Here is a 14,323-nt window from a genome sequence, read left to right on the forward strand (position 1 = left end):
GCTTTCTGCTCTTTCTGTGATTGAGGTTCTGTCTCCATCACCCTTTTCAGGCAGCTCATGGCCCCCTGTAGTTTTAGCTCCAGGGGATCCAGTTCTCTTTATTGGCCTTTGTAGGGCATGTTCACATGCACTTGCAGGCATACACACAGAGATTTAAAAAATAAATAAAAAACGTAAGTTACGCCGGGCGTGGTGGCACACGCCTTTAATCCCAGCACTCGGGAGGCAGAGGCAGGCGAATTTCTGAGTTTGAGGCCAGCCTGGTCTACAAAGTGAGTTCCAGGACAGCCAGGGCTACACAGAGAAACCCTGTCTCAAAAAAACCAAAAAAAAAAAAAAAAAAAAAAAGCGAAAAACGTAAGTTAGGAATGGTGGCACAGTTTGGAAGAAGCAGAAAGAGAAGGAGAAGGAGGAGAAGGAGAAGGAGAAGGAAGAAGAAGAACAACAACAAACATCATACATACATACATATTAAAAAAAAAAAAACCTTGTTAGTGTTTTAGGGCTTCTATTGTGGCAGGGAAACACCATAACCAAAAAGCAAGTTGGGGAAGGAAGGGGTTAGGGCTTACTCTTCCATATTACCGCTCTTGCCTAAGGAAGTAAAGGCAGGGACTCAAACAGGACAGGAACCTGGAGGCAGGAGCTCATGGCTTGCCCAACCTACTTTCTTATGACAGCCTAGGACCACCAGTCCAGGATGGCACCATGCATAATTGGCTGGGCCCTCCCCTGTCAATCACTAATGATATGCCTTGCAGGACTGCCTACAACCTGACCTTATGGGGCATTTTCTTAATTGAGATTCCTTCCACTCAGGAGACCTGTGCCAAGTTGACATAAAACTATCGAACACAGTTAGGAATGATGGCACGGCCTGTAACCCTAGTACTGATAATCCTGAATTCAAGGTCAGCTATATCACACAGTGAGACCCATTCAAAAACAAAAACAACACAAAATATGAACTTGTACTTTTCATATCTTCACACCCTCATTTAATTTTTGAAACTATTTTTCATAACTATCACCTAACCAGGTATCGGGCACTATATTAGGGAAGCCCCTCCAAAGATTAATCTGAGGTGCACAGTTTGGTCCGGAGGGACCCAACTTCCATCAAAGCAAAGAAATGGACAAAGGTGTAAGGAACATTCAGTTTGAAGAAGCCTAATCTAGACAAAATGCCAGGGCCTTCGACTCCAATCTTGCCACCTTGGCGGGAGACCTTTAAGTTCTTTGCCTAGCATGGCTGTCCACTCTGAGAGGCTCTACCAACAGCTGATTGAGAAAGAGGCAGATACTTACACCCAACCATTGTCGGACTGAGGTTAGAGACCCCTACGGTTGGATTAGAGGAAGGGTTGAAGGAGCTGAAGGGGAGGGTGACCCCATAGGAAGATCAGCAGTCTCAACCAACCCGGACCCCGGGGGGCTCCCAGAGGCTGAGCCAACAACCAGGCAGCATACATGGGCTGAGCCAAGTGCCACCCATTCCCCAGCCTCCTGGGACCTATGTAGCAGAGGTCTGCTTAGTCTGGCTTCAGTTGGAGAAGATGGGTCCAATTCCCAAGGGTCTTGAGGCCCCAATAATGGGGGATGGGGAGATAGATGATGGGGAGCAGAATGGTGTGAGGAACTGGGTGGGGGACCGGGAGGGGGGTAACGCCTGGAATGTAAATAAATAGTTAATTAAAAAATGTGTCAAAAAGAGAAAGAGAGAGAGGGGGGAGGGAGGGAGGGAGGAAGGAAGGAAGGAAGGAAAGAAGGAAAGAAAGAAAGACAGACAGACAGACAGAAGAAAGAAAGAAAGACAGACAGACAGACAGACAGACCACTGCACTTAGCTCCTGGATGGACAGAGGCGGGGCAAGCCTCGGGACTGAAGTGCGCACGCGCACGACCGGGAGAGACGCACGGGCGGCAGGCAGAAGCCGTGTCATGGCGTCATCATCGTGCGACCTATTTCCCGGAGACAGGCGTCCACGGTATTGAGGTATTGTGCAGAACCGCGTTCGGGTGCTTGTCGTGCTCCCGTCACAGTCTCTTTTCCCGCACCCCGGGATCACGTCCGTCCTGTGGCCGACTGGGAGGAGCCGAGCGGGACTGCTCGCTTCTAGCGTAGTCCCTGCAGTGGCGGCTCTCGGGCTTTGCTTTGGCCTTTAGTTTCTCTGTCAATACCGTCTTCATTTCGCTGCCACTGTTAACGTTGCCTTTCAGAGGTTGAAAAGCGACAAGTAAAACACCCAACGCCATCAGCTTCTAGCTGATTCCAAATCTAAACGGAGACAAAATGGAAGGTGGAAAAAGTAACTTTGCGTGCAGCCCTTCCTGTTCCGCCCAAGGTCGGAATGCTTGCGGTGGCAGTGTTAGCCCTTTTGAAACAAGGGTTTCCTTAATTTTACTTTTTCTTTTCCGAGACACAGTTTCTCAGTATAGCCCTGGCTGTCCTGGAACTCGATCTGTAGAACAGGCTGGCCTCGAACTCCGAGATCAGCCTCCCTCTCTTAGGTGTTAGGATTAAAGGCGTGGGAAACCGGGCCGGGCCGGCAGCTTTCTGCTGTAGCGGATTGTATTAAGAGGAATTTTTCAGTGTCATCTGGGAAAATTTCATCGTGGCTCAAATTTCTGTTGGAAGATAGCGTTAATGACTTAAAATGTGTTGACTACAATTTAGTTTTGGCTTGGAAAAGGTGTATTTGCCCTGGTGAGATGTCTGTGGTGTAATTATTAACCTGTTTGGACTAAGAGTAGACAGAACTAAGTATCAACGTTAGTTTTTATTTATAAATGACAGCTATCCTTATTGAACTTTAGAAAACTACTTCTGGATGGTGGAATTGATAGACTGAATTGTTTTGTTACAAGATAAGATGACAGTGTGAACAGTTTTTGTTGTTTTCTAGTAATAGAAGTGAAATTCCCAAATCAGAGATGTTGTGGATGCTTTCCGGTACCTATAGGGATGCAGTTTTCTCTTGTTTTTAACTTTGAAAAGTTCTATGGGTAAACAGTAGCACTTGTTTGCAAGCATTTGACTCTTCATGTATGGCTCTGAATAGTCTACAGTGGATTACCTCTTTGTTATTTCCACTTTCTTAAATAATAACTAATATTATGAACTAGTACTTTGAGCATTCTACTAATGGAGTATAGCTTTAAGAGTTTTATTGATATTTATTTTGTCTACATCACAACCTTATGTATTATTATTACTTTAGAGGTAATTGTAAAAACAAGCCCCACATTTTTGAGAAGATAGTTTTTGCTGCTTTCTTTCTTTCATTTTGAAAACATGTTGAAGTAAGCATTAAATTAGAAGTTGATTCTGGTGTGGCTCCAGTCTTAACAGGTCCTTGTAATTTATGTACTTTAAAATGTTTCTATTTATTCATGTGTTTGTGCTCATGTCTCTTTCTGTGTATTTGTCACATGTGTGTGGGTGTCAGCAGAGGCCAGAGGACCCAGTGGAGCTGGACTTACAGATGGTTGTGAGCTGCCCAAACTGGCTGCTGGAAACCAAGCTTGGGTTCTCTGGAAGATGAGAAGTGCTCTTAACTGCTGAGCCATCTCTCCAGCCTTGTAATTTATATAATTTTTATTGCTAGACTTTTGCACATGTATTTTTGTGTGTTTATGTGTGGTTTCATGCAGGTGTGTGTTCTCATGTGAGTGTATGTGCTTATGTGTGTACGTAGAAGCCCAGCGATGCTGTTTTTCTCTATTGTTCTCCACTTTGTTTATTGAGGCAGGGTTTCTTATTGAAGCTGGGAGTCATTGACTCCAGCCAGTCCAGCTAGACTGCTAGGGGATTCCATGTTTTGGTACCCTCCACACACAGGAGATCTGAATTCCAGTCTTCAAGCTTGGTGATGGTGGTGGTGGTGGTGGTGGTGGTGGTGGTGGTGGTGGTGGTGTGTGTGTGAGCGCGAGTACTCATGAGCTTTATCCACTTAGCCATTTAACTTCTGTGATGTGCTTTTAGAGGTTAGCACACTTTAGAAAAGGAAGCTTAATGTGTTCTCAGATTTTACTGAAGATTACAGGTAACATCAGAATCGTTGCTTGGCCAAGACAGTAGTATTGAAAATTTACATATAAATTTCACTATAGTTTTCTAAGGTAATGCTGTGTAAAACATAATTATAAGAATAGAATTATGGTGCAGAACCTGCACACACTTTTGAGAGATGCAGCTTCTGTTGCCATGGATACTAAAAGAATGACAAATTGGTGGAGCTGACATGTATAGAATAAAGGAAGTACTAGTCATGGAGTGTGACTGTTGTCTCTACAGGCTGTCCATCATGGTGATACCTTTCCATGTCCTTGGACAATGAATGCACCGTGCAAAACCAGTTTAGTGTGGGAAAAATTAGATGCTTTTGTCTTTTAAAGGTGCATATGTGTATATATACATATTGGTGTATTATATAACGTTCATCGTACGCGTGCACGTGTACATGTGCACATGTGTAGAGGACAACCTGAAGGATTGACTCCTTCCACCGTGAGGATCCTGGGGATCGGATCTAACTCAGGCTGTGAAACTTGGCTGCAAGTGACTTTACCCACTGAGCTATGTCACAGTACAGATGACACATTTATTCCACCTGTGTTCACATCTGAGAGAGGTGGTGTGTGCATACCTTGTCTCACCTGTTTAGGAACATTTTGGATTTGGGGATTTTTCCAAATTTGGCAAACACAGTGATTTTTGTAATATGTATGAGATGTTGCAGTGACTGTCACAAGTTTGTATACATTTGATTTCTGTTTGATTTGCCCTGTGCACATAGCCTATGCACATTTTATATTAATTTTTTTGTCTTTGAATATAGTATACAAAATATACAATTTTTTGAAGAATTTTGTGCATAAAAAAAGAAAAGTCATTATAGCGATTTACTAAGTTTCCTATGAAAGCTCTCTAAGAAAAGAGGGAAATCAGAATGAATGAAAAAGGGGGATAAGAGAAAATTCTTCTTCACACTCTTCTCTTTGTCCTCAGTACTTTTACATCTCTCAGAGTACATGATCACATGGTGAAAGTTCATCACAAATTCACACATAGAATTCAAATCATAAATTGAAATAGAAGTTTACAACAGAGAATGTTTACATGCATATCCATTAGGAGTAATAATCAGGCTAAACTCCTCACCTGTCACAGATCCACAGGTCCACTGACAGTTAAAAAGCATAATTAAGTTGTTAGTGAAGTTTTGTATAGATAAACCCAGTCAATATTTTATTTTCAGTCCTAGTACCTATAATAAATAGTTCATTTTTGATGAAAAAAAAAAGAAAAATTATGTTTCCGAGAAGTAAATGTACTGATTTTGAAGTGGAATATGAAATTCAGAAAAAGGCTTAATTAAATCAAACTGCTGATGGTGAAGAGGGCCTGTTGGTGGCCACCTCTGCTTGTATTCGATGCTGTTTGACACATGAAAAGTGGGACCTCGTTCTTGCGGTTTCTTTGGTGAAGTTGAGTACTTTTATGTTTATTAGTTACTTGGATTCTTTTGTCAGTGGCCGGCTTCTGTTTTTGGGGGGAGTTAAGTGTAGTTTCTGCGTGTTTGTTAAATTGATTCAAAGAGACTCTGTTTTCCTTTGTGTGGCAGGTATACTCTATTTGGACTTAGACCTGATCTATGGGTTTTCACGTGGATACATTTTAAAGAATCAGATAAACATGGAGGAGATTATATTTTGAGGCTAGACGTATAGCTTAGTGGTAGGGCACAACTTAGCATTCATGAGGCCCTTGGTTCAATTCCCAAGCAGCTACCCTGCCCCTCCTCCAGTGAATTTAGAGTGATTTAAAGAAGGCCATTTGTAATATAATCAAAATTTCAGCCTTCGTTGACTATGTTAGATTTATGAGTGTTTGGTCAGCAACTGTGCAGGATACTGCAGGTTACTGCATGGACTGGATCCACTCTAAGACTCAATGTGTGACTTCCCCACTCTCCACCTTGTTATAATGCTCCTATATAAGTTTTTGGTTTGTTACTTATGAAGACTACTTTTTTACAATAGGTTCATGCTGCTAGGTGACTTCACTGTGACCTTCAGTATATATCTTTAAATGACATTATATATCTACGATTTCATACACAACAGAATTATCCACACTTTTGATAATGAATGTTACAGATAACTAGACCAACTAGATTACTTTATGAATAAAAAATTCGAAGCGCACAGAGCAGTGGATGATTTAGCCAAGGTAACAGAGTCAGTGTCCAAGCAACACTGAAAGCGCAGGGACCTGCTTCCATTAACAGCCCCGCCTGCTGTCACTCAGCTGTTTTTAAAACGCTTGGGACTATACATCCATTTATGAGCTTGAGCTTGAAAAGTAATTTTAGTGTTAGTTGATAAAGATTTTTTTATATCTAGGATTTCTGTTTTTTAAGTTTAATACAAGGAATGGTTAGAACAACATCTAAGTTTTAAAAAGCTAAGTAAAATTTAGAATTTTTTGGAGAAACTCACTTTGTTGACATTATAGGATGAATTTATCAGACTTCCATTTAAAAAAAAATCTTTGCTTTCAACAGGATGCTTTAAAAAGTGTACCCGTCCCCCATTTATTTTTATTTCTGAGATTGTGTCTCCTGGAGCAGAGACTGGCCTTGAACTTGCCTATAGCTAAGGGCCCCTAGACCGGAACCCCTCGCTCTACTTCCCAAGTGCATGTACCTTTGAATCCAGTTGAACATGGGTTTAGCGTATTGATATGTGGTGTTGTGGTTATGTTGTCAGAGCTGTGAAAGTCTCTAGGGCTTGATGTGTGGCTGGTATGGAGTCTTCCCTCTTTCCCCATGCATTTTGTCAAGGGAGGCTGGGAGGTTGCTCCTCTGGACTTGCATGCTAAGATTCACTGACTTACCTTACTCAGAAGTAAATGGTCTTTTCATTTTCTTTCTAAAGCTCTGTCTCCAGTATGAATTCTGAGAGTTTTTTTTCCCCCCAGTTGGTCACAATGGCAGGTGAAGAAATGAATGAAGATTATCCCGTAGAAATTCACGAGTCTTTAACAGCCCTGGAGAGCTCCCTGGGTGCTGTGGACGACATGCTGAAGACCATGATGGCTGTTTCTAGAAACGAGTTGTTGCAGAAGGTATTTTAAAATCTACAATCTCAGATGAATTTCATAAGACAGAACATTAGGAAGAAATGGCGCCTTAGCACTGACATGCCTTTCTGCAGGAGTTTAGGTGAAGTGTTGGAGTGCATTTAGTTAGACCATCCTACAAAGCTTCTGCATGGGGACTTGACTTTGAAGAGCAAGGCACACTCACAACATTGCTTTTGGCAGATTCTATCTTTGATGTTTTATGTATTTTAATGATATTATTGGTTCTGGAAACAGTGCAGTAAAAGAACAGTAATGGAATTGTTTCTTCTGGCTTTAGAGTTGCCAAGCATTTCGTGTGCTTCTTACATTTAAGTGAGTCATATTCAATGCTTATGTTGAATAATTACTTTTGATATAAAAGTCCAGATTATAAATCTGAAATTGCTGTAATTTATAATTTTTTTCTTGGATTGTACAAATTTCTTGTTTCCTCAGAAATGATATTCAGAAGCACGTTGTGTTTTTTTTTTTAAAGCAAAAATTAAATCACTTGTTATATTTGGGTGTTTGTATGTATCAATGAGAAAAAAAACCCTATGAATCCAAAGAAGAGCAGAGAAGGGTATTCAGGAGTGTTTAGGTTGTATTTAAAATGTAGTTTCAGATGTAAACAAAAAGAATCACTGGTTAAGAAAACTTTGTGCACATTATTTCTAGATCATTTTATTATTGAATCACAGGGAGTGAGAAAAGCATGCTTTACTGCCTTGAAGTGGGAGACAATTGAGCGTGTCATCTCGTGCTTCACAGAGGTTATGTGTCTCTCACCCTCTTCTCTCTTTCTTTGTGTTACTAGTTGGACCCATTGGAACAAGCAAAGGTGGATTTAGTTTCTGCATACACCTTAAATTCAATGTTTTGGGGTATGTATGTTACTTTGTAGCTCATTAGAAAGTGTATTATTGTGTCAAAGATGACTTATTTTTAAGAACTAGTAGTTGACATAGAATTGTCTTTTATAGTAATCTTATTGGTCATATGTTTCAGAATAAAGGATGCCTGTAAGCTACACATAGTTTAGATAATTTGAAGTCGAATTAACTATGCAACTTTCCTCTTGAATAACTAGGATTTCTTTTACTATAACACTTTTACCATTATATACACCACTTTCTTTCATGCGGTTTCTCTCTTACAGTTTATTTGGCAACTCAAGGAGTTAATCCCAAAGAGCATCCAGTGAAGCAGGAACTGGTAAGATGCCTGTCACTCATCCCAATTTATGTGTCTCAGTGACCTCTCGGGGTCAGTCGCACGGCCATCATCATGCTGGTCAGTAGGGAATGGCAGCATTCTGATAATTAGTTATAGCTTTCATATTATTTTTCCTATAAATTCTTTAAATTTTAGTCATCTCCAGGGCTACTTAAGGAAAAAAAAAACTTACACAATTCTTAAAAGTGTATTCCAGTTGATTTACTATCAGAGATGGGGAAATTTCTCTCCTACCTTTCAATTTCTCCATTAACTCATTTTCTCAGCAGTAAAGAATTCAGTTCAGCAACAAAGCTAAAAGCTTTTTTGGCACCAGCTATCTGTATACTGTCCAGTAGTTCTGCATCAATGACATATTTACAACCTGTAATAAATCTTCTAGGTTTGTCTCTGTATTCCACGTAGATGGATAAGTGCAACATCTAGTACAAATAAGTACAAATAGGATCTAATATCTCGGAGTTTTTGCTGACTTCAGATATTAAATCAAATCATCCAATTGGAAGGAGAAAAATAAAAGTGAAACTTAATAGTTACCTTATTGACTTGGCTCTATGAATAAGAGTTTTAATAAATTTATTCTTTGTGTACATAAAATGTAATATACATGTATATGTGAGACGCATGGAATTATATCTCTGTTTTCAAGCTTATAGTAGTCAGTAATGTGTGTTAGTTACAGTTAGTAAAGCATAGGTAATTTACTTAAAAATAAAATGAGGCATCTTTATTTCAAATGTAAAATATAAAAAAAGTATAGACTAGAATATTTTCTATTTGAGTTCTTGAGGGAAAAATAAATTTATGCTTAAATAAAACGGTTGTGAAAAAAATTTTAAGAGAGGTTACCTATGCTACTAGCTTTAGAAGTACAGACTATGTGTCTAGTTTTCCACTAGTGTCCTTTTATAAAATTATTTTCAACATAAAGTTAGAGTACTCAATACTGTGTTTATAAAAGGATAAGACCATTTATCTTCATTCTTCATCAGAATCTACTTTATGGAGAGCACATTAATTTTCTGGGTAAGGATTAGCAAATAAAAAGCATTCTTAAGTGAATTCCCTTTTTTGACCTTGCGACAGATATTATTACTAATTGATTGCACAATTAGAGGAAATCGATTTGATATTTGTCATGTATCACAAACAGGAAAACAGTCACCTTATTTATTCAGTGGCATTTGAATGGCTACTAAGGAGCAGGCATTGTTTTCAAGTGATGCTGCCTCAGAGAAAAAACAGAGGTGTGGCAGATGCCGCTCTTGGGATGAAGGCAAACGCAGTAACCATAATAAGATAATAAACACTTCGCATCTCAACTATGCAGGATGCTAAAAAAGCATTTTATGGGGAAAAAGAAAAAAAAAAAACAGAGCAGATAGAGTGAGTTGGAGTCTCGGGATAAAGTGTCCAGTCTTAATGGTGAAGGGAGGAAAGACTGACGGACTAGCAGAGAGGGAGGAGCTGCGTGGACTCCGTAGGCAGAGCAGTAACAGGGCAGGCTCCGGGGTGGGGCCAGGGTTCAAGTGCTGCCTTGGTGGTCACTTGTACTGGAGAGGTTTTACAGGAGCAGTCAGTTTTGATAATGAAGCAATTGTAAGGTTCTGTATTTTACAATTTATGTTCACATTTTACTTTAATGAAACTTGTTTGTTCCTAAGCAGTGATCATTTACTGTATTACAGTTTTTATCGCCTTTCTTTCGGCACTTGATGTGTAAGAGTTACTTATTTTGAATAATACTCTCAGGAGATTCAAAGCGCTCCAGAAGCCTACTCTGTGTCCTTACCTTTAAAGTCTGTATATTTTATTAGAACATTTTACATACTTATCAGTCGAGATTATGAAATTGAATAAAAGATCTCATGTTTTCATTTTGCCTATTTTAATATGACACTCGACAGTAACATAAAATAGATATAAATAATGCCCCACCCATTTTCTGTTTAGAAAAGTGGTGGGAGAGGTTAATTTTTTGGCACAAGTGTAGGAGAACTTAGATTTATAACTTACTCTTCTGATACAAAATAGTTAAACTGAGAATTTAGGTTAATGTTGGTTAAAACAGTAGTGCCATCTATAAGCCAGTTACTGTTTATTGCTATAGTGATATCCTAGTGTGAGCTTTTTCCTGGAAGAGTTCAAAAGACTTGTAAAATGTTGGGTTAGTTGTCATTGCTGTTTTTAGACATTGTCATATGCAGCCCAAGCTGGCTTCAGACCGGCTGATCTTGAAGCCTTGCCTCTGCTCTCCAAGTGCTGGGATTGCGGGTGCACCCTCATGCCCACTGAAAGAACGTGAAAATAAAATACGCCTTTCCCCGAGACTGTCAGCTCTAGGAAAGCACGGGACATGTTTATCCTGTGCAATTGCACTCTCTAGTTCCATGGACTTAATGGACAATAACGATTCACTGTTGATTGTCACTGAGAAAGTGTGTGATAAACCTGGGATGCTGAACAGCTCAGGAAATGACTGTCTTCTATTTTCCTTCCTAAGGAAAGAATCAGAGTCTACATGAACAGAGTTAAAGAAATAACAGACAAGAAGAAGGCTGCCAAGCTGGACAGAGGTGCTGCTTCGAGATTTGTCAAGAACGCACTCTGGGAACCCAAAGCAAAAAGCACACCAAAAGTGGCTAATAAAGGGAAAAGCAAACACTAATCTTTTGGTTTTGATGTACATGTTTTCAAAAAGTACATCCTTTTTAATCAGTTTACAATGTAGTTATGTGACCATGTGGTGTTTAAATGGATTCCTTTTGGAATTCATGTATAAATTTACACATTACATTTGTGATACTGAATCTTTTTTTTGCTGAGAAAGATTAAGTTGTCTTTGTTGATTTTCATATAAAGCATCATGATGTGTTTAATATTGTAAGATATTCTATAAGCAGTTGTGAAATCCAAATGTTCTCTGTAAACATTTGTAGTGTTTGAAATGAACAATGATATTATGAAGTGTGCTATCTGTAGACTGGAGGTGTAAGGACATTTGTTTTCAGTAATGATGAGAAATACAGTGACTTAAATACCCACTCTGTTTTCTGTTCAGTTAGTTCAACATGTTTCTGTGATTTTTTTTTTTTTGGAGTAATTGCTGTCTTGATATTCAAAGTACAAAATTGAAACCTTAAGGCTGTACTTTAATTCTTCATGTTCCATTTAAAATAAAATGTTCTCATTAACTCTGATGGAAAACACGGTTGTATGTCCTGACTGGCTTTGGCTTGATTCCCTTTTAATAAGTATGGTAGCTGGGTAGCTCACATGCTTCTTGCTGTCCACTGCGTGAGTGAACAAGCCCTCCAGATGAGGCAGTGTGAGCAGCTCCACCAGGTAGAGAAGGCTGATGAGTCATGGCGGCTCTCTGTTCTCTTGGTCTCACTCTTAGAATCTTTCTGACTAAGTATTTCCTAAGCCATGTGGATGTTTTGAAATATCTTCTTTATTAAATACTGCCCCTTAGGCACAGGAGGAATCAAATTATATTTACATTCTGATTTATTTTTCCAGGGTGTTCGTTATGATGAATTCTACTTATTAATGTCTGAGCTCATATAACCTTGCTTCTCTAGGCCCACATAGTCATGTGTAGAAGTGCCAAGGATAGCTAAGGTTTTTTTGTTGTTGTTCTTGAGAATTAGAGTTGTAGAAATTGTCTGTGACTAACTTTTAATATATGAATTTCTTTATTAGGTAGCGGATAGTGGAACTGGTCTGAAGTTATGATGGACTTTGTAAGGCATGCTAAAATCTGATTCATAAACATTAAGTCAATAGATGCAGAAAGTCTCAGCTCTGATATCAGATAGTTTGTGATGTGAAAGAACATTCATGAGCATTTGTAGTTATTTCACTCTGGGCCATTTTAATTCTCTGATAATAGTGAAAGTAACTTCATTAGAGAAATAAGTGCTTTATGAAGATAACTGTAGAATGCATTTTTAATGTTATTCGCTGCAAAGAAACTTGGGTCTTGTATTTCTCTTTTTAAATTTCATAAAGAAAAGAGCTTTTAATGGAAATTTTCACAATTGCAGAAAATAATTAACCAAGGTATTTGTGAACACCCAGCCTATGTCCCACGGAATTGGATATCTTTAACGAGTTCTCTCAGCATGCGTTTGTAGAAATAAAATATTTTAAGTCTGTTCTATTTTATTATAGAGTTTGAAATAATTATTACAACATACCAAGGAGCTGTGACAGTTTATTAGGTTATCTGTGTATCACAGGCCAACACACTGTGCTCAAGTCTAGGTTTGAGAGATGATGTCTGTAGCCCTTGCGTTGTTTTTCTGAAGCGTTATGGAACAGTAGTCTTGATTCAATTCAGTATTTCAGAGTTTCCAGAAATCATAGGAAGTTACCCTCACTGGCCTTAGCCAGAACTATACAAGGTGGAGGGTTCACTTATTAAGTGTAGAGTAGTTATTGGTAACAGTTTATTCCGAGTAATGCTGTTCTGAAAGGGACGGTGTTAGTTGCATGTTTTATTAATCTTCTTGGGAATCAACATAATTGGAGGAATCGCAGACATGTAGACATTGATCTAAATGAAATCTTTAATATTTTAATTTAAAAATTCTTGTTCAAAGATACAGAGTGGGAAGTAGAATATGTTAAATAAAGTTTTAAAGATTAAAACATGTAGATGGGTTTTTAAGAAACTGAAGTATAAAAATCTACTTAAGTTACTAAAGTGGACACACTACAACTTTTAAAATTGTTTAGAAACATGAGTACTTAAAAACAGTGTACTGAAGGTAGACACTTTTTTCTTAAGTAGGTTATTGAAAAAAATACTTTTGGATTGATCATTTATGATTCTGTTATATTAAATTTAAACCAACAAATTCCAAGAGCTTGTTGGGACTTTGTTAAACAACAGGAAGCAAAAGAGGCACTGGCCCTCACAGCAGAGTGACTAAGCTTGCCCAGATGGTCCCAGTGGTGTCCAGGGTCCAGATGTTTCAGTGGCTTGACTCATGAGCTTGACGGTGTCCAGATGTTTCAGTGCCTCTTCCTAGCTTGTGTGAATATGCAGTGGATATACTTTATTAAATGTGAATATTTCTCTTTCCTTACATTCTAAATCTAAGACTTGAGTTTTGGAACTATAAACCATAAGTTGTTTAGTAAGAATTTTACAGTTGTCACTGACAGTTGTATCTTTTTGTTGTTGTTTAAAGATTTATTTATTTTTGAGTATTCACTGTTGCTCTCTTCAGACACACCAGAAGAGGGCATCAGACCCCATTGCAGATGGTTGTGAGCCACCAGGTGGTTGCTAGGTATTGAACTCAGGACCACTGGACTAGCAGTCAGTGCTCTTAACCACTGGGCCATCTCTCCAGCCTGACATTTGTGTCTTTACAGAGTTAAAGTTAGACATATTTGCTGTCCCCTGCCCTCTCTGTGGCGTTGGATATTGAATCAGGCCTTCAGGCATGCTAGCAAACACTGTCCTCAGTTATAGCGCAATTTAAAATACATCCCAAAGTAGTGAAGTTGTCAATTAGAGGGGCAGCTACAGTAAAGCTATAGACTTTAACTTGTAACCACATCTGTCTCCCTGCCAAGATCCAGCCAGTTCCCTCCTCTCTCCTCCCCTCCCCTCCCCTTTCCCCCTTTTCCCCTTTCCCCCTTTTCCCTTTTCCCTTTTTTCCCCTTTTCCCTCTCCTCTCCTCTCCTCTCCTCTCCTCTCCTCTCCTCTCCTCTCCTCTCCTCTCCTCTCCTCTCCTCTCCTCTCCTCTCCTCTCCTCTCCTCTCCTCTCCTCTCCTCTCCCCTCCCCTCCCCTCCCCTCCCCTCCCCTCCCCTCCCCTCCCCTCCCCTCCCCTCCCCTCCCCTCCCCTCTCCCCTCTCCCTTCCCTTTCCTCCCCTCTCCCTTCCCTTTCTTCCCCTCTCCCTTCCCTTTCCCTGCTTTCTCTTTCATTTTCTTTCGTGAC

General features: G+C 39.4%; 1 protein-coding gene across 2 annotated transcripts; it reads left to right on the forward strand.

The window, feature by feature from the left end:
* Positions 1 to 1,884: 1,884 nt before the first annotated feature.
* C1d (C1D nuclear receptor co-repressor) lies at positions 1,885 to 13,514 on the forward strand. Of its 2 annotated transcripts, none has more exons than NM_020558.4 (5): positions 1,885 to 1,996; positions 6,986 to 7,132; positions 7,947 to 8,013; positions 8,289 to 8,344; positions 10,869 to 13,514. In NM_020558.4, the coding sequence occupies exons 2-5, from the start codon at positions 6,995 to 6,997 to the stop codon at positions 11,031 to 11,033; spliced, it is 426 nt and encodes a 141-aa protein (NP_065583.2). In that variant the 5' UTR covers positions 1,885 to 1,996; positions 6,986 to 6,994; the 3' UTR covers positions 11,034 to 13,514. The 2 variants fall into 2 exon arrangements, with proteins under 2 accessions (NP_065583.2, NP_001317578.1); NM_001330649.1 differs by lacking the exon at positions 1,885 to 1,996 and adding an exon at positions 2,026 to 2,345.
* Positions 13,515 to 14,323: the final 809 nt, after the last annotated feature.

Source organism: Mus musculus, chromosome 11 (genome assembly GCF_000001635.26).
Source record: "Mus musculus strain C57BL/6J chromosome 11, GRCm38.p6 C57BL/6J".
NCBI lineage: Eukaryota > Metazoa > Chordata > Mammalia > Rodentia > Muridae > Mus > Mus musculus.